The sequence below is a fragment of the Podarcis bocagei genome (genome assembly GCF_964188305.1).
Source record: "Podarcis bocagei genome assembly, chromosome: 3".
NCBI lineage: Eukaryota > Metazoa > Chordata > Lepidosauria > Squamata > Lacertidae > Podarcis > Podarcis bocagei.
Genome location: NC_138127.1, coordinates 18,889,308 through 18,910,106, shown reverse-complemented (window position 1 = coordinate 18,910,106; position 20,799 = coordinate 18,889,308). Strand labels below are relative to the sequence as shown.

General features: G+C 41.5%; 1 protein-coding gene across 10 annotated transcripts in view; it reads left to right on the top strand.

Moving 5' to 3' along the window:
• The window catches only part of LOC308583243 (dystonin-like), a 313,796-nt gene that overhangs the window by 78,651 nt on the left and 214,346 nt on the right, over positions 1-20,799 (top strand). For 8 of the 10 annotated variants that reach the window (XM_081187022.1, XM_081187032.1, XM_081187031.1 and 5 more), the window contains 3 exons: positions 10,919-11,008; positions 16,451-16,528; positions 19,814-19,906. In XM_081187022.1, coding sequence (XP_081043148.1) covers positions 10,919-11,008; positions 16,451-16,528; positions 19,814-19,906 — 261 coding nt within the window. Of the gene's footprint in view, positions 1-10,918; positions 11,009-11,487; positions 11,587-16,450; positions 16,529-19,813; positions 19,907-20,799 lie in introns of all 10 variants that reach the window. The other 2 variants (XM_081187021.1, XM_081187030.1) reach the window with 1 other exon arrangement.

Below are 20,799 nucleotides of genomic sequence, written 5' to 3'. Positions count from 1 at the left end.
GAACTCTGGAACAATTCCATCCCCGTTTTATGGTTTCTAGAGGTGAAATGGTATTCCATGTCCCAAAACTGTGGGTCAATGAGTAAGGCAGAAAACTATATATGGTAGCATTCAAATTAATGATGTTAAAGTAAATTAATTATTCCTCCGGATTAATAACTTAGCAGGCTAATATTGTTAATATATTAATTCATTCTCTTTGGTATGGATTGTTTGCAATTAACACTTGATTAGCATAAACTTTGATTAATATTTTATTATTTGTCCTTGCAAGGTATTAATATGCAGGGTTATTTTACCAGCTAAAACCAGCTGAAGGCTTTAAAATTAATTGATACATTATTCAGCAAGCTGTTTCTTGTTATCTGTACAATATTGCTGTATGCAGATTAGGGTTTGAAAAAATATTGGCTTGTTCCCCGCTTCAATTGTGAACTGTGTCATTTATCCCGAGGGGAGTGGTTGGATCTTATACTAGCCCACATGCAGAAAATTGTAGAGATTGGCCAGTATTTATTATGCCACATACAGTGCCCCCCCCATTATTTCCCCTCATTTATAATTTGTGGTTACAGTTGTGACTTTTTGCCTATGAGGACAAAAAAGGTGTCCAAGTAAACAAGCCACCAATTTTTTTATTTGTATAGAAGTTTTGATCTTTAACAATGCTTGCTCTAACAGTAATATGTAGCAGCAATCGTGAAAGTACAGCTTCCATAAAGAGATGATGAGTTCTGTTGTTTTTTTAAAAGAAAACACCAACCCAAAAATACTGTCGAGCTTTTTAAAATCAAATTTGAAGCTTTCTCTGTCCGCTTTTAAGCAAAAACAATGTTACAGATTGCCCATGCAATATGTAGCTTAGACCTCAAAGCAGTCTAAGGTTACACACTGACAGAAATGCAAAGTGATACCAAAGTTAATGCTAACTGAGGAAGGAAGAGAGAGGTGCTCATGAGCCCATGAAGCCACCCTAATCTCCTAACCATTGCTGCATCATGCAGTGTTACCTCTGAATTGGGTCATTGATCCCACATTTCAGTACAGAGGTTAAGGCTATTATTTGGGGTTATTTTGAGCCTTGTCATCCAGAGATGAATCAATACAGATGCCCAAACTACCATGAAGTAAGCTCTCTCACTATGCAGTAGATTACTTACCAGTTTCATTCTGTCATATTATAAGAAATATTTTTACCACTCCTCATGAGGTTAAAACTGACATGCAGCACTCATGGATGTGCTGCAGAAATATCTGAGGGTTATTTCTCAACCTGGCATCCCCCCTTCCTCGAATTGCATTCTGTCGCAGGATCTCACCCAAGGTCCAATGAGGTAAAGAAATCCACATCCAGTTACGATATTTGTCTCTTTATGGTTCTGCTTCCTGAGTCTTCCAAGGGAAAACCTGTCCTCCATTGCTATTTCCACAGTACTCAGGTTGGGGTTCAAGGCCAGTATTTATATCTGATTCTCTCTTGGCTGTGGATTTTATCCAACCCAGTCATATCCAGTGTAAAAAGGTAAAGGGACCCCTGATCGTTAGGTCCAGTCGTGGATGACTCTGGGGTTGAGGCGCTCATCTTGCTTTACTGGCCGAGGGAGCCGGCGTACAGCTTCCAGGTCTTGTGGCCAGCATAACTAAGCCACTTCTGGCGAACCAGAGCAGCACACAGAAACCCCATTTACCTTCCCGCCGGAGCGGTACCTCTTTATCTACTTGCACTTCGTGCTTTCGAACTGCTAGGTTGGCAGGAGCTGGGACCGAGCAACGGGCGCTCACCCCATTGCAGGGATTTGAACCGCCGACCTTCTGATCGGCAAGCCCTAGGCTCTGTGGTTAAACCCACTGCACCACCCGCATCCCTCATATCCAGTGTAGACCTACTGAAATCAAGGGACTTAAAGTTAGTCATGACCTAATGTGATTCCATGGCCATCTGGGGTGTACTAATGCCGACCAGAGAAACATCAGACCCAACCCACAGTCTCACACAGTTATTGGCATTTTAAAAAGGCTCTCTTGGTTTTGGTTGTTGCAAATGTTATTTCAGGATCGAGAAGAAGTGTACCTCTTCAGCACTTCTGTAGTCCTTTAAAAGGGGGTAAGGGAAAAGCTGGGCCTTTGCCTCAAAATAATCCCCCACATCATTAAAAAAAAAAAAAGTTTTTATCTTCCTGAAGCGAAGTGCACCTTCCTGTGTTTTGAAAAAAATAAAATAAAAGCTGGGGCAGGGGGAGGGGGTCAGGCACACCAGCAGCTTTTCCCTACACCAAAATTCTCCCCTATACTCTGAGGCTTCCTTCTCCATTAATTTGATTGTAAGCTGTATTACTTCTAGGAGGCTTGGTACAGAGAGTGGAAATGACACTTGGGGGCTCTTTTTGACTTAACTATTTTATGCTTCTAGGATTCCTTTAATCAGTGTGCTCTTTTCTGTGGCGAGGTTTTTGGTTGTTGTTTTTTAAAAACCTGTTCCAATCTTAATTATTGTGTGTGCCTGAAGCCAGAATAAAACATGAAAGCCTTTTTAATGTGCATTCTGGATTTATTTATTTATCTACTCATTTCTAGCATTTTGGAATAAGACCGTTTCAGAGCAGTAAAATCAGTTCCACAAGCCTGCCTTTGAACCTGATGATGGTATCACATTCCCTACAGTTGCTGATGTCTTCAGCTATTCAGTACGCTAATTATGCATGACTAAGGGAATTGGGGGGCATTTATGAAATATACAGGCAGTTAAGGCACACATCTGAGCTGGCTAGAAATTACTATTATTGGTTGAAATGAGGTTGTATGCACTGCATATAGCATGATTATGATTTTGTTAAATAAAATATTTAATAAAATATCCTTGGAGATGGGAGTGAATGTAAGCCCATGGTTATTTAATAATTAGGCACCAATGGAACTACTCCATCTCATCTACAGAAAGGAATAGGAATGCATGAGACTTTGGACTATAGTGCCAGAATATGCACAAAAGAAATAAACAGTGCTGTCAGCATGCTTGGAAATAATGCAGATGATTTTGCACTTAATGTGTCACCTGGGGGATGTAGTACAAAACACGAAAAGGTCTGTGCTGCAAACTCAGATGTATGGTGATAAACACCACATAATTCCTTCACGGATACTTTATATGGCATGACAGAAGAGTGTTTGTGGTGGTTGAGGAGGGGGGAAAGGGAGTGTTACTGGAAGTGACAAACCAAGTAAACAAGTGAAATGGAATTATAATTTCAGACAGCACAGTGACAGGTTTTAGAGGTCAGTAAGAAGGAAGAGCATTGAACTGTCAGCACTAAGTATGATCTGGGTGATATGCAAATGCCAAAGAAGTTTTATTCAGGAACTTTGGTTGAAAGGTGGTTTAAAATATATTGTTGTTGAAAGATCCTTACAATTGGGAACTTTCTACTACAATGTAATTTCAAAGCAACTGAATTGGTAGGAATTATTTAGAGAACATTTGTCAAACATCTTTGAGGTAACAATAGATATTATTAACTTAAACCAGGGGCTATAGTCCTACATATGATGGACAGAATTTAATCTTGCCACTGGGCGGCGGCTTCTTCTTCTTCTTCTTCTTCTTCTTCTTCTTCTTCTTCTTCTTCTGTGATCGCTCGTAGCTGAGTAAGATTGTCTTTCATGAACAGGGTCTTAACAGTGAGTTTGTGACTGTGGAGGCCAATTCTGGAACCACACGACCTTCCACCATGGGGGCATAGGTTTCCGGGCAGGAATTGATCAAGGTGAAGGTTTGCCAAATGTGCCCTCCTCTTAGCACGTTTCTCCCTTTCGTCCTGAGTTGGAGCATCTTCAAGAGAGCCAGTGTGGTGTAGTGGTTAAGAGCGGTAGTCTCGTAATCGCGTCTCTGCTCCTCCACATGCAGCTGCTGGGTGACCTTGGGCTAGTCACACTTCTCTGAAGTCTCTCAGCCTCACTCACCTCACAGAGTGTTTGTTGTGGGGGAGGAAGGGAAAGGAGAATGTTAGCCGCTTTGAGACTCCCTCGGGTAGTGATAAAGCGGGATGTCAAATCCAAACTCCTCCTCCTCCTCCTCCTCCTCCTCCTCCTCCTCCTCCTCTTCTTCTTCTTCTTCTTCTTCTTCTTCTTCTTCAAAGTCCATGACACCTTCATGGGGAGATTCCCATCTGCAACACAGGACAAACAGGCCTTTGTGGGGTGGGAGGTCTGTGTGTAGCTCCTCTATCCTCATATAGACATTCCTCTCTGCACAGTGCTGGTTAGCATTTTTTTTATACTCTGGAAGAAGTTGACAAGAAAAAGAAAAAGAAAGTGAATAGATGTTAAAAGATACTGTGAAAAAAGAACAGCCTCATTGTGTTCAGCTTCCCAACTTTCCTGCCTCTTTTGTTGAGAAACAGAATTGATGCCTGTTTTAGCACCTAACTGCTTTTGACAAGACGACTGAACAAGAGTGAGGGAATAGCGCCATCTGCACAAAGGTCCTTGTATCTTGTAGCTGCTATTACATGGACTAACAATGTAATACTAGGGGAACCACGCACAGTTTGGGTATGTTGCCATAGGAGTCGCTCAGCAGCTTAACCCAGATGCAAATTTTCTTTGGGGTAGGAGGAGTCAGAAAGATTTACCTTGCAAACAAGAAGACAAATCTGAATAAAAATATGCAATGTTTTAAAATGCAGCAGCATCCCTCCAAGAAGCAACATATATTGAGAGTTTCAGAAAGGATCAAAGGAAACACTGCCAAGACAGGGAGGACACGGCCATGTGCCCTCCTGCTGTGGCTTGTGCTTGCCTCGGGTCTTAGATAGCAACAGAACACAGCAGGGACCCCAGATGTGGTATCACTCAATTAAAATGGAAGCTAAAAGGTGCTTTGGGAAGCCTTTCATGTGTATAGGCACACACCAGCTGGAGCTACAAGTTAGTATTTATCTGTCAACCAGAAGGATACGTTATAGAAAGAAGAAAACAGGGGAGGAGTTGCTATGCTTTCCTTACCATGTGCGATCCCTCTCCTCCTATGGGTATATAATGCACTCAGGCTCTCTTTTCCATTTCCAGTGCTTACTGACAATCAAAGTCTGGAAAATGTTGACACCCCACATTATAAAATCTGTGAAAGAGAAGACAGGGACAGTCCTCATTCCTATAAGAGGGAACTCTTTGGCTTTCCAGATGTTAGAAGCAGTGGTCCAGTGGTCAGGGATGATGGAGTTGGAGTCCAGCAACATCTGGAGTGACACAGCTTCTATGCTATAGGGACACTTTTTACTCCTCAACAGAATTTTATCTAGTGACAAAATAGATGTAAAAGATTTTCATACTCCTTCAGCACTGCTTCTGTACAGGCAGAGCCACTTACAGTCAGTTGAAAAAGGATATTGTCCTGGTTGGCGCTATAGAAATAATAATCAGAATCCTGCTGATAACTGGTGCATAAGATATATGTGTGCATGCTTACATGCATTCATATATGTAAACTGATCATATAAGCACTTTCTGTTTTAGGGAGACTTTTCTAAATGACTTTGCCTTTTGGGGCGCTCTGCATGTTGACCATGGAATTCCTTGACATTGCAAAGGGTTCTGGGGTGTGTTCTTGGTTTGTGCATTACCAACTTGACCATTGAGGAAAACCTGAGAACTCCTGAGGTATACCAGGGATCTCCAATGAATATTGCTTATAAGCCAGCAATTCAAGCCATTGCTGTCCTGGAAATAGGAGATGGGGCAGGCTAGGCAATCATTATCTCCCCGAGGAGCCACCAACAGACCTCTCCAATACTCAGCCCAGGTCTCTGGGACCAGTTCTGGTCTTCATACAGATGCCTGAGGATGAAGGAAATGTATACGGCACCTGCATCAACCACATTCAGATGTTTCTTCTTTTTTTAGAAATCTCAGTTATGCTGTGGTCAGCTCAAGTGTCATTGAAACTGGCCAAGGCAGAAGAATAGTGAGGTCAGTGAACAGAAAGAAGCATGCCAGGAGCCACATAAGCACATGGGCAGGCAGAGTCTATATTTACAGTGTGCAAAGTGGACATTGGGAGCAAGATTATTTAGAGGTGAACAATATAGGAATGATGGCATTCCGGGTGGGGGTGTTGCTTTGTTTTTCAATTGGTATATCACACTAAATCCAGATTATTTTTTATAAAATGTTGTGTAGGGTAAACTAGGTGTGAAGTATTTGAAACAAATACAGTGGTACCTCGGGTTAAGAACTTAATTCATTCTGGAGAGCCGTTCTTAATCTGAAACTGTTCTTAACCTGAGGTACCACTTTAGCTAATGGGGCTTCCTGCTGCTTCATCATGAAGCAAAATTCTTAACCGAGGTACTATTTCTGGGTTAGCAGAGTCTGTAACCTGAAGCATCTGTAACCTGAAGCATCTGTAACCCGAGGTACCACTGTAGTATGGTGTAGTGGTTAAAGTGTTTGGTTAGGTCCTAGGACACCAGAGTTCAAATCCCCACTTAGCCATGAAGTTCACTGGGTTACCTTGGGTTGTTGTTGTTGTTGTTGTTACTACTACTACTACTGCCTTGGGCCAGGCACCCTCTATCAGCCTGGCCTACATCATTGAGTTGTTGAGATGGAACAATGGAGAGCGGCACAGAGAAACATGTATTCCACCATGAGCTCCTTGTAGAAAAGATGGTATATAAATGTAATTGATCAATCTACATCTAATTTACTCAAGTGGAAAAGATGGGTGGGGAAGGGAGAAGAAATACCCCCCAATATGCTAAAAAACTATATTTCTTGCTTAGTGTACTCACCCAATTCTGTGAATTGCCATTATTGTTTTATGTACCATTTTAGCTGGTTAAATGCTGCTGCTTTAATCTTGGCAAACACTCTTTTTGCCTTTCCTCCAGTTATGGAATTAAATGACAGTCTCTCTCTTCTCCTCCTGCCCCAAGGCTGGCTGGCATTCTTGTTCCAGCTAAGCTGCCAAGCCTCCCACACCCAGCTGTGCTATGAATGTTGCCCAAGTCTGCCTGCCTGAGGCAGCACATAGCTTAGTTCCCAGACTCTCACAGTAAATCGTGGAGGATCTAACAAATTCCCGCAGCCTGCCCTGGAGATCCCAGGGATTTCACTGGCAGCTTAGTTGCCAAGCTTGCTTTGCCTTCCAGTTCAAATCGGTATGCATGCTGAGTCTGAAACGAAACGTTAAGAAGCAGCAATAAAGTATTTTTGCACATATGCGTCCAATAGGCATTAGCATATGAATACGCATTATCAATTTAGTGGCCTTTAAAACCAAATTATTCATCTATATTTGGGTGGCAAGAAAACTTCAGTTCACATTTTGGAAAACTTGAAGAGAAAACCAGGAGAGGAATTTGTCTGAAGTATGAGAGAAAGCAAAGGATTGCAAATCTTTTCTTGCCCAGAAACTTGCCAGAGAGGAAAGCCACAGAGGGGGTGAGGCATCATTAATTGCGAGGGGAAGAACCACATTCCAAATATGCAAATATGCTTTGACTTTACACATTTGCTTTGTGGGCAAAGCGTACTTGATATATTTTGGCTCTTTTTTCCCAGCCCTTTAGCTCCATTTCTAGCACGCACACCTTTTATATTGTGTAGCCTGCCCACTTTTAGATTTGATAGATTTGTCCTTGACATTTCAGTTTGAAAGTGAGTCCATGCTGAGTGGGCTTTTCATTTTGTGGTTCGGACATCCAACATGAATGGGCCGCTGGGAGGCCACAGAACCTGGGCAGCTGCTAGGGCCAACTTCCTGGGACCTGACTTTACTGTGATTGGTCTTTCCTGGTGTTGGTTCTGTTTTTAAGAGCAGTTTTCAGTGGCCTGGATCATCCATGGCAGTGTGTGGGGCTGCAAACAGGCTTGTGACCCGATGTGGGGTTGTGTAGACTGGTGGGGTTTACAAACTGGTCCCTCTTCCACATAGGTCTATAATGTATACTGCTTCTTTGATTTGCACACTTGATATGCCCCCTCCCCCTTCTAATTGTCCGCTGAGTGCCTGAACTAGACTGGCGCTTGTCTTTAGGTATTGATTATTTAAAGCCCAGAAACAGCTCCTATTGATAAACATCTTTGTTACTTTGGTCTTCAATTATTGCTTAGTGTGTAGTATCTAAAACATCTTCTTTTCACAACCCTCTTTGAATTCTGACAGTTTAGAAGCCAAAATACACACTTGGAGAATACTGCTAAGACTTTTATTCCCCCCCCCCCCATCACATAGTTACCTGAACAAATAAACAGCTCCAACTCCAAACTATAAACTATTAGGGCAATTGGACAAACAATTCCAAACTATACTTGATAATGCTTCAGTATGCACAGTATAATTATCTGGAAAATAAGATTGCTTTGTAGGAAATTATCAAAATAGGTAGCTGTTTGGTTTGGGTGGACAGATACTGCATATTCATTAGGTTATTATCAGGAGTAATCATTATTCAATGAGATTCAAATTGCCAAGGGGTTGTCACAGTTAATTTAAGGTATCCCACTCCTCATTTTTTTTTAGTAAAAAAATGCAAATAGAAAACATATTTTAGCTTGCTGGCCTATAATAAATTGGTTTTAAATGTTATGCACGTCATTTTAATTCAATATAATCTCTAACTCTGAGCCCAATCTGCAGTTTCCCCAACCAATAGAATTTATGCTTTGTCTGGATTAAATTTCAGTGTGTTTTCTTTTTCACAGTCTCCAGATAATGGTTCAGGGTTTCCACTGCCTCCTTAGGGTCAGATGAAAATGAGGGAAAGAGAGATTGATGGGTGGTATCAGTATACAGACGACCCCTTGGCTCCAAAATATAGATGACCCCAGCCAAAACTCCCTCTGTCAGTTAACCTACGCAGCAAGCGTAGACAGCATGCCAGCTCTGCGATGCTCCTTCATTCCCTTTTAATTTAACACAGGTATTTTGGGGGGCAGTTCCTTTGAAACGCAGCTTCTTCTGGAACCCACAATAAACGTAAACAGAAGGACAAGAAATTAAATAATACTAATTTGCATTTACTGTAAGAGCCCAGTGGTTGAGGGAGCTGTAGAAATTATCGTCAGGGGTAATTAGGGAGCTTGTTCTGATTTATTATCAACACAATCATAATGTACTTCTGATACTATTATTCCCCGTTAAAATGCTAACTCGGTTTGTAACATCGTTTACAAACTCACATAATCATTAAAAGAACACACCTTTGTGCAGAGGTGGTGTGCTTCCAAGCTGTCTTGGGAGATGGTTTGCTCTCTCTATTTTTGGAAACGCACACTTGAGAATCTCCCCTTCCATTCCAAATATGCAGTACAAAACCACATCTTGGCAGATTTGAGCAGCTGCTTTGGAGGCTCCTCCCTACTTTCAACATACATATATCTATTAATGTGCACACATTTTAATAATTAAGGCATTTGCTGGCAGATGTCCCCTTTTAATGGGAATGCAGTGAGTAGCAATTTAGGCAATTTTATAAATATATGTTTCCACACCACCTATGAAGTATAGAGCTATTTATTTTAGATACCACAAATCAGAATATTCAGAGCTACTGTTTATATAATAATAATAATCATTATTCAACCGGATTCATATATGGGTTTCACTTCTGCGGTACATTGGTTACTGATGCATGTTGCGTTAAATGGACCGTGTGTGTTGGATGATTCACAGGGCCATGTTTCAAGGATGTGGTTCCCACTGAATTAGACCAGCCTTCCCTCAACTAGTGTCCTCTAGATGTTTTAGACTTCAGTTTCCACCAGACCTGGCCAACATGGCCATTTTTGGCATTATATGCAGTTCTTTTGTTTCTTAAAAAATGTTTAGAGGTACTCTCATTTTCCTACTCATATTGAAATACTGCCCCTCAATGAGGGCAAACTTAGATTCAAAAAATGTTTAGGGGTATGCGCACCTCTGCGTCCCCCCAGAAAAAAGCACTGATTTTATCTCTCTCTCTCTCTCTCTCTCTCTCTCTCTCTCTCTCTCTCTCTGTCTGTCTTTCTCTCTCTCTCTCTCTCTGTGTGTGTGTGTGTGTGTTGTTTTCTCCCATAGCTTTTCATTTTCTTACTCGTAAAGTCTTTATGGAATAAAATGCCAAATTATGGGTGGTGATGGGGAGATACTTCTGCTAACTGGGGTTGAGCTCACGAAGCATTTATGCACTCTGCTGAACAGCCTTATTAATTTATCACTCTCAGGGCCAGTGCAAGACATACTGTTGGCTGAAACAAAGCCACCATCACATCCCCGTGCATCACCCACATGCACTGACCTCTTCCTGCGCACGTGTGCTGAGATTCTCCAGGACCTCCTATGTAACAATGCCTCATTTTGAGGAAGGAGCCTCTGAAACACAGGTCCCTTCCAAAGTGAGACATTGCAGTTGAGGCTGCAGAGCTACTTTGCCACGCTGGCAACAGATATGTTTTGAAGTTGGAGAGTAGTAATTAGGATTTTAGATTTTAAAGTTTCACAATTTGCTCCAGTTACACTGTGAACTTGTTTGGTGTGGCAAAACAGCAAGGTGCTCCTCAAGGCTGCCTTACCCAGAATGCCTTGCTCCAAGGCAAGACCTTTCTCAGAGCAAGGCGTCATGGCATGAGTGCAACCAAAGAGCCCTGTGGGAGTGCTGCTGACCTCATTGCTGCAGTGGCAGAAGCCCCAGCATAGTAAATAGCAGTGGATGTGTGAGTGGCTAGGTGAGGGTTCAGAAATTCTCTGCCCTTCCCATTGCAGCAGCTGAGACAGAGGTGGCTAAGCCTGAGGCTACAATCTTTGATGTATTCTTATCAGGGCATAAGCCCCATTTAACTCGATGGAACTTGCTTTGAAGTAAATATGCATAGGTTTCGGCTGCACCTCTGCTTGAAAGAGACAGCATCTTAATTTCTGTATTTCATTTTTCTCCTTTAGGTCCGCAAGCATGTGAATGACCTCTATGAAGACCTGAGAGATGGACATAACTTGATTTCTCTTTTAGAAGTTCTTTCAGGAGACACCTTGGTAAGCTTTCAAATCTTTTCCAACAGCCTTAGGCCTCAATGTGGTTGCAGATTCAATTGACCTTTGTTGTTGGGGTTTCTCTCTTAATTCATTGTTTCCATAACTGGGGGAACTAAGAGCAAGTTTCAGAACTGCCTACTGAACAGTTCTGAATAGCTTAGCAATATTGTTTGCTATTGTAAGACTTCTTATTATGCCCTTTTCTTTTCTATCTTCACGTTTAATAAAAGTAATCTGGCAAATGTTGGATGCTAAATATTATTTCTCATTTTTATACCGCAATCTGCAAGTAATAATGGGGGCAGAACGTTCCCACCTGTAATTGTCTAACATTTCCTTCTGGTGTCATTTCCTTTTGTCGTGAGCATTACTTTCCTTGCTCGGCACTTGTTCCCTTCATTATATTCTTCTGTTCATATTCTACTCTTCATTTGTGGTCTGTCTTTGCTGTCCTGTCTCCTGTCTGTTATATTCATTAGCCAAGGGAGCGAGATTTTTTGAAGACCTTACGGTTGGTGAGTTCAACAGAAGCATGCGCGTATGAACAGCATGAGGATGAGGAGGATGAGGATAAGGGGGTAGGTGCCGACCCCCATAACTCTACTAATGTAGTATTTGAAGAGTGGTGACTGCTAACTTGGAAGTAACTTGTTAGTTTGGTGCTGTGCAGTAGTTTTATTAGAAAGAATTGATTGGGAAACTGGAATTGTGGGGAATGTGTCTAATGTAGAATAATACTGGCAGTGCTAATGATTTTGGGCAATCCATCAGAACCCTCTGAAATGACTGCAAATGTTAACAGAAAGCCTTTTGCACAGCTCCCTTTCTGCTGCTGGCGGATTTTCCTTTTTTATCAATCCAGCTCAAAATGGCAGCAATTTAACGTATTTTGTTTCTTTCCTTGCAGCGATAATCATTTATTCTACAACTATGCAGCTAAATGCTCTTAAAGAGGCTCGAACGATGCCACGCATTTAGTGAGGCAATTCATAATTGTATATGGTATCGTAGTTGTGTTACATGACTGGCAAACTGATCTGCAGCCCATTGAAGCTGGAACAATAAATGTTCCATGTCCCAAGGAGCTTTCAATAAATTGTCAGTAGTTGGGGAGACAACCAATAGGAGGGGAGGAAACAGAGAGAGAGAAATACATCAAGGGGGGAATGTGATCAAATGCAGTTAGTCCGGAGGAGTTCAGTTGGTTTTGTGGATTGCTTAACTCATTGGCTGAATATGTAATAACTTTTCCCAAATAGATGTAGTATAGAAATAGCTGAAAGATAGTTGAACGATGCTTCACTAAGTAAATATGTTCCCTTTTCACAGGATTTATTTTTTATAGCAGCAAATGCTGAGGTAGCATTTTTAATGATGCCTTTTGTCTTCCAGATGCGAAATAATCTACTTATAAACAGTACGGCAATGCACTAAGTATTGATTTGTCCCAAAGGGGTTGCATCATTTTTACAAGAAACTGACATTTTATTATTATTATTATTATTATTATACTAAAGTCAAGGTCCTTTTGAGATCACGTATGTTCCTAGATGCACAGATGTGTTGCCCATGTTCCATACTTATGAAACCTTTGGGTATTTTACCAAGGGTCCGGGGAAAAAAAATCTCAAAACCATCCTGGCTTTATTATGTGTTGAGATATTACAAGGGAAATATATTTTGTTCTTTCACTTTCTGAAAAGCTTAGATTTATTTATTTGGCTATTTTATATTCTGCATTCAAACCATTTCCCAAATTCTGTGTGTGTGTGTGTGCGTGCGCGTTCCATTCATTAGCACTTAAGGCTGCAATCCTATGCTTACCTGAGGCTAAGTCCCATTGAACTCAGCGAAGTTTAATTCTCATACTTTAAAAAGGCACATTTGGGCAGCATCCTTGAAGCACTTACTCCAGAATAGCTTGTTGTAAGGAATGCTGCCTTTGGCAGTGCTTCACTTTCTATGTCCCCAGGATGAATACTTTTGGATAGCACCACATAATGCTAACCACATAATGATTTGGTTGATAGGCTTGGATGCTGAGTTTTCTTCTGCTGACGAGAGTGTCATATGAACAGAATTCTATTCATTGGATGATTCTGGCAGCAGAACAGACGGGGTTGGGTGGGGGCAACAGTTACTGATCCCTCACCTGCAACTCCTTGTGTACCCTAATACTCCAGAGTAGTGGGAGGGAGGGAGGGCTGCAGGGGGAGGGGGTTATTGGTGAAAACTTGCCAGTGGAATTTCCCACTTGATTGAAAACCTTCGATTCGCAAAAGGGATACGTAGTCTCCAAGCCACAGGAATCAATGGAGTTATGCACATTTGTGCCTTACAGATGTTACAGTTCTCCAGCTACAATGCTCAGTTAATGTAAAGTCCAGAACATGAGCGATATAATGTCTTTTCAGTTGGTTTATGCCTTCTGCTGGGCAGCCAGGTCTCAAACGCTTTACTATGCTAGTGGTGCAGGAGTTCCTTTTTAACGCTGCTGCTTCTGGAAGTAGAGGCAAAATCACTATGGGGAGGAACTGTGAGTCTTTCCCATGTGGCCCAGGGTATCTCTCATTATGTGAGAACAAACTGCATTGAAGCAGCTTCTGCATTTCTGATATAACAAGAGCACTGAGTCCATGAAAATTTGCGACTTCCACCAGTGCCTTCCACCAGTGCCATGACAACACTGAAATTTGGGGGCTTGGGCAAATCTAGGGCCTGCCTCAGCACTTGGTATCATTGGACAGTTGCAAGGATCCATTGATGATGCCTTTAACACCCCTTCCCTTTAAACATTTTTAAGAGGAGCACCACATGTCTGGGAGTATTCATTTTCATTTCCCACAATGCCCTTCTAAAACACCATTACGTGGGAAATTAAAACGGCACCTTAACCCATTTGTCCGTGCTCCTTGGAGCACTGCTTAGATTGCAGTTGCTGCCTGTCACCCCCAGATTTGCCCCAGAGCAGCTCCCAAGAGAAGGACCTCCCCCACTAAGTAAACTTTTGCTTAGGGGCTCCTCAAACCTGGATCTGCCCCAGATTCAAGCCCCAGGCAAACCCGTAACAGCAGTGAAATGCAAGCTTCACTGCAACTCTCTGACTAAACAGATGCACCATCAGCAGTAGTGGACAGCATGGTGGAACTCTATGATTTATGTGTCCTCCGGTTGTTTGCCTCACTGCTGCTTCCTGGGAGGTGGATGAGTAGGGGCAGGTGGTGGCAAGGATGGCCAACCTCACCTCGCCCCTTCGTTCTGCTCTACTATTCTGTCCGCTACTGACTACAAACGAGAGACTCCCTAGAAATGAGGGTTGCTGTTGGCTTATCATTGGTCTTCCGTCTTTTTTCCTTTTTGCTTGGTTTTATCAACAGCGTATGTGTGTCTCCAGACCATTTACTGGGCTGTGGCTTATGGGGGAATGGCTCTCCATACCCAGAGCCATAGGACAGAGGCCAAAGCTCCATGAAAAGGAGGACTGATTGGTTCTTGGTCTTTCTGAAAGCCCATGAGAAGCAAATAGCTGGTCCTCTTGGGCTGTGGGTATTGGGGAGCAACTGCCAGTGCTCAGTAGCAGGGAGAGGAGCTTGTTATTGCCTTGGTTAGAAAGCAGCTTGAGGGCCCTTGCCAGTCATATATGCAGATAAGTCCTTGTTTTCTTGGCTGAGGAAATACTCATTGCTGAGCTGTAGACGTTGCTGTGGTGTAGCATGCTTCAGTCCATTACTGCAAAGGTTTGTGGAAAATCTAAAGTCAGGAAGAAGGGCATTATTTTTTGGGATTATACAGTCACATAAATGTTTACTCCCCCCCACCCCATAGCTGTTCCTTGATAGCTAGCGAATGATGCCTTTTCTGGTGTAATTCTTCCTCTTTGTGATTTTACACTAACTGCTTGCCTTCTGCCATATTATCATCAATCTGCTATATATAATTTGTTTTCCTTGGTAACTTTATCCATGCATGTTGCGTTTTGTAAGCATTTCTAAGGAATAGTTTGTAATTTTCTGAGATAACCCTTGAAATTCTACTAAAAAAGAGAAAAAAGGATGGGGATCATTTTTTTAAGAACTTACTCCAGTGTGTACTTGCTGCTCATATAGACAGTATGCAGATTGTATACCTTTCTTGAAAAAGCGATGTGCTTTTCTAGTTCTGATGCAACACTTTTTTTGCACGAATATTTCCTAGAAACTGACCATGTGGACCACTTCACGCATCATGTATGTTTTAAGTGTACATCTAAAAATGCAAAATGTGAATGTGGCAAAGCATGTGTTTATAGATGAAACTGGTACACTTGTCAGCTGCATTGGATCTGATTCTGCATAATGTGTGAAATGATTCTTAGGCTTTACTCTGTATGTTATTTAGACGAAAAATAAATAAAAGGATGCATTGCAAATAAAATACATGGTATATTCTACTGGTGCTTAGTAAAATGCACTAACCAAGAATGTGCCCCTTGCTACATTCCTGGTGCATCCTAGCAAGCACTACTGTTCCTTTAAACTCCATTCATTTCAGTGATGTCATAGCAGAAGTATTTGGACAATTGCTCACAAAAGGGTGTGATCTAGAGATGTATGTTACAGTTGAAATCACTTGCTATATTCTGATGCTAGCCTTTAGGGATAGCTTTTATCCCTCCAGTTATTGCTGGGCTCCCAACTCCATCAGCCTGAGCCAGTGCAGCAAGTGGTTTGGGATGATAGGAGTTGTAGTACATCACAGCAACAACTGGAAGTTAGTCACTCATGTTCTAAAACCTTGTCAAAGAACACTGGTGAGAATGTGGATGGTGGGCACATGTCATCTGGATCCTAATTTGTGCTTTTTAACAGCTAATAGAAGGCATGCATCCAGCCCAAGTGAAGCACTGTTAAGTACCATTGATTTCCATGGGAAAGAAGTTTAACTTCTTTCCTTTATAGTGCTTCACTTCGGCTAAACTGTACCCAAAAGTAGATCACACCTGCTCCACAAGGTAAGTTTTACAGTAGCATTGTGATGTTATCTTCTAAATAAATAACCCTCCACATGCATCCCACCACACCCCCAAGTATGCTCCATAGGGTTGGGTGATCAGATTTAGAGGGATGCAATGAAGAAGGGGTTAGAATGTTCAATTGCACAAGTGGAAATCCTTGTGCTGATGAGATGTTCACATATGGGTACTACAGTACAGCCTACTGTACTGTGCCCAAATGAACAAAAAAGAGACCACAGGGGTGAAGACAGGGCCTCTTTAACATTTAAAGCACTGTGACTTTCTCCAGAGTCATAGATTTTAAACTTTTTCACATACCCCCCTAAATATTCTGACATGAATGTTTTAGAACTTTTTAAAAATGTCGATCATTCTAAAGGAGTATTATTTGCCTTGTAAGTCACATTTGTTGTATAGAAAGCCTCACAGTCTTCATTTTCTGTTTTTAGCCCAGAGAGAAAGGTCGGATGCGTTTTCACAGACTGCAGAATGTACAAATTGCACTTGATTATTTGAAAAGACGGCAGGTAAGATACCACAATTAACTAACCTAGTTTAAAGTTAGAAAGGTGGGATAGCTCAGTCGGTAGAGCATGAGGCTATTAATCTCAGCGTAGTGGGTTTGTGCCTCATGTTGGGTAAAAAGATTCTGCATTGCAGGGGGTTGGACTAGATGACCCTTGTGGGCCCTTTCTATGGAAACATGCTAATTATTGACAAAGGAAAAATTACAGTTTGTATTTTTATGCTGTTTGTTGATTTAAAAAAAGAAGATTTCTTAGCCATGTTATTTGGACAGAACCAGAGAAGTGGGGTTGATTGATACACTCATTGGCAGATCCTAAGAAATAGAAGAGTATATATCTTTAAAAAAAATAAATCTCATGAACTACAGTATTCATCTCTCCAAGTCAACAGATACACTCACCTGGCTTTCCAATTTTGCCCCCTTTGCCGAAGCACAAGAAAATCGAAGCTGCTAATGTTCCTGAATTGCATGTCCCCTGGGGGCGAAGAGAGAAAGTATATCAGTACACCAGCATTCTGATTGATTTAGCATACTTGTGCCCATCAGATCTCGAGGCAGAAAGATGAGACATGTCCATGCATCGTTCCCAGTGGATTGCACCATTTGTGCTAGAACACAGCCTACAGACGAGTCTTGCTATGTATTCATTTCATCCACATCTTTCCCCATTGCAACCCATCACTACCTGTGCTCTGGCAGCTCTGATGGGGACCGATGAAGGTCAAAACCAGATGGAATAAGTGGGCCAGCAATAGGGACTGCTTCCAGTAATAGAAACAGTTATGACCTGGGCCCTGCATTTGTGATATAGAAGATTTAAGCAGCTGCATTCTTACGTGTTAGGGCTACATCTAGGGAGGCTTGAGGAATTCATTATTGGCAAAATAATGTGAGCTGACCTGATTGGCATCTCCCAAACTAATGTGTGCATCAGAATGGAGTTGTTGCTTTGATTTTTCACTGTAAGTTTTATTCTGCGGCTCTCAGCTCAAAAAATGCACCAAAAATGTAAATAAAAAAACATATTTTAAAATAAATTACTTTTATGAATCTGCAATTTGTGAAAAAATAATATTTAATGTTTCAGTGAATTTTCATGCAGTATTTTTTAAAATCTGCAAATTAATGTAGAATTGGGATAGAATGGATTTATGAATGAATACATGCATTAATTGACACAGGCTGGCTATAAATTGATCCATCAACACCTAGCTAGCATCTGATCTTATTTTGGCTGCAAAAAATAATTTGTTGGTTACCTGCTCCAAATGTGCTTTTTCCTCTGGTTCTGCTGCTGCCACTCTGCTATGAATCTTAGAACAGTAGTGAGGAACCTGTAGCCCTCCAGATGTTACTGAACTTCAACTCTAATCAGCCCCAACAGTCTTAGCTCATGGAGAAGGGATGATGGGCATCGTAGCAACATCTGGAGGACCAAAGGTTCCTCAAACCTACCCTAGAAAACTTTGGTTTCAGCTTGTGATTTCTCTAGAGCAAGATAAACTACAAGCCAGGGTTTGATGTACTACTAAGTCAAACCACGGCTTAACTCAAGCACCCCCAAACTTGGCCCGCCAGCTGTTTTGGGACTACAATTCCCATCATCCCTGACCACTGGTCCTGTTAGCTAGGGATGATGGGAGTTGTAGTCCCAAAACATCTGGAGGGCCGAGTATGGGGATGGCTGAGCCTTAACTCATAACAGTACAGCAGCAGCAGGACTGGAGGAGGAGTGAAGAGGCACAATCTTCTTTCCAGGAACCCACATGTTTGTGCTAAGTAATTGTTTGGCTTTTAAAAATTTACTTAAATCGTATCCATACCTTTATAGACCTATTAATTTCTAGGGATCTTTGAGGGTTTTCTCTTCTCTTCATTTCATGTACTGCAGCCTCCCTCCCCTTTTCTTTAGGTAGAAAACCCCATAGCAAAATATATTGCGCCATTTTGTTATAAAAGAACAACTTCTTTTACATCTTGGAGATTTATAATTAGGCTTTCCATCTTGCTTAATTGCTTTAAGTGTAGAGTATATTTCTTGTGAAATGTAGTTTTAATAATATGAACAGGTCGGAAAACAACAGGACACTTGAGTTTAATTGGCTGCTAAACAATATCCCCAAATACGTTTTTATCAGGATAAGCACCACATACCTCTCTTTAATCAGAGTATTCTTATTCTAACTTAATAAGCAAATAATTGTGTGACAGCAGCATTATAATAGGGCTCCCATATTGCTTAAATTAGGAGATATAGAAGTCGCAAATACAACTGAAGTTTATTCCAAAACTGCAGGACTATAATATTGTTAAATAGTCAGTGTGTGTGCTCCTTTTTGAATAGTTGAAGAGCTGTTAGTATAATAAAAATATTACTGCTGCTGGTGGTGCTACTAGTGTAAATATTAATGCAATTTGCTTTCTTTTGTTTTAATTGGCCAGGCTCTCCCTTACAGGCTTTTTTATGCAGCTAAACTCTTCCCAGTATAGAGTAGGGGAAGTAGCTGTAGCCCAGGAAAGCCTAATGTCATGTGATCCTGGACAGAATCCAAGATCCTCCATGTTTTCTCTTTGCTATTTCTCCATGCTTCTTGTGTTAGGAAGACTCTCCATTCCTTCTTAGCCATCTAAGCTTGAACAGAAATTGGCAGAAGAGTGTTTCCTCCTGTACTCAGACACAGAGAGGCAATCTTTTGCTTTGCCTGAAAAGCATCAAGAGGAGAAACCAAAATTGGAAATGCAGCCCACTATGTTTATTATTAAAGTTATTGAGAATGCAAGTACAGTGGTACCTCAGGTTACATACGCTTCAGGTTACATACGCTTCAGGTTACAGACTCCGCTAACCCAGAAATAGTGCTTCAGGTTAAGAACTTTGCTTCAGGATGAGAACAGAAATCGTGCTTTGGCTGTGCGGCGGCAGCAGGAGGCCCCATTAGCTTCAGGTTAAGAACAGTTTCAGGTTAAGTACGGACCTCTGGAACGAATTAAGTACTTAACCTGAGGTACCACTGTATTCTTTATTGCGATCACGCAGAAGAGTCAGAATGAATGTTTTCATCTCCAGTTGTTTAACTGTCTACTAGCAGTAACAACTATGTTCTGCCTCCACAGCAAGGTTTCTGGAAACCTCAGGGAGTAAGCGTGCTCTGGCGCTCAAGTCCTGCTTGCCTCTTTTCCATCTGGTTGGCCCCTGTGAAAACGAATGTGGGACTAATGGGCCCTAGATTTGATCCAGCAGGGTCATCCTATGTTCTTAAAGTTCTTTTCCTCCTCTCGACAGGTGAAACTGGTGAACATTAGGAACGATGACATTACGGACGGGAATCCCAAATTGACTTTGGGATTGATATGGACCATAATTTTGCACTTTCAGGTAAGATGACTAGTCAGTTTCAGTGCACTTCCAATTTGAAACTCCACCCCTGGCGGCCCTTGTCAGATGTGATAGGATAGGGGTGCCGGCAGCATTTAAATGGATGCAATGCTGTGGGTGCTACTACTGTTGCGCCTCCTTCAGTAACTTACCTTGAAGCCCCAGGAGGAAACAGGCAGTAGTGGGGTCTATTCCCTAGTAGACCAGAGCTTTCCAAACTCTGAGTCACGTCATGTTAGTGTATCGGTTGCAGTGTGCAGGCGTGTCGCACCAACGCTCCCCACACTACTCCCAGGGCTGAAAAGGGGTTAGTAAGTTTAACCACCTGTTTGCTAGTAACCAAATTACTGTGTCATGATATGATGCATGTCTAAAAAGTGTGTCACCAACATGAAAAGTTTGGAAAGCTCTGCGCTAGACCAGGCACAGGCAAACTTGGCCCTCGAGATGTTTTGGGACTACAACTCCCATGATCCCTAGCTAACAGGACCAGTGGTCAGGGATGATGGGAATTGTAGTCCCCCCAAAATTTGGAGGGCCAAGTTTGCCTATGTCTGCCCTAGATCCTTCTGTTTTTTTTTATAAGATATTTATTAAGATTTTCAAAATATTACAAAATAAAAATAGAAAAAAGAAAAATACAAAATAAAAGTAATTAAAAACAACTCAATCTTTCCATTACTTATTTTTCATTAGCTTGTTTCCTGGACCTCCTCACGCCTCCCTTTTTTGTATTCCAATTCAGTTTGTTGGTTCAGCAAATCCTTCCCCTCTTTATTTATCCTAATCTTTAATCTTAAAATATTGTAACATTAAATTTTTACCTATTAGTAATCCATTTTTCATATTCCCTTATAGTATTGCAGCTAAAAACCACTTAGTTTCTATCCAAC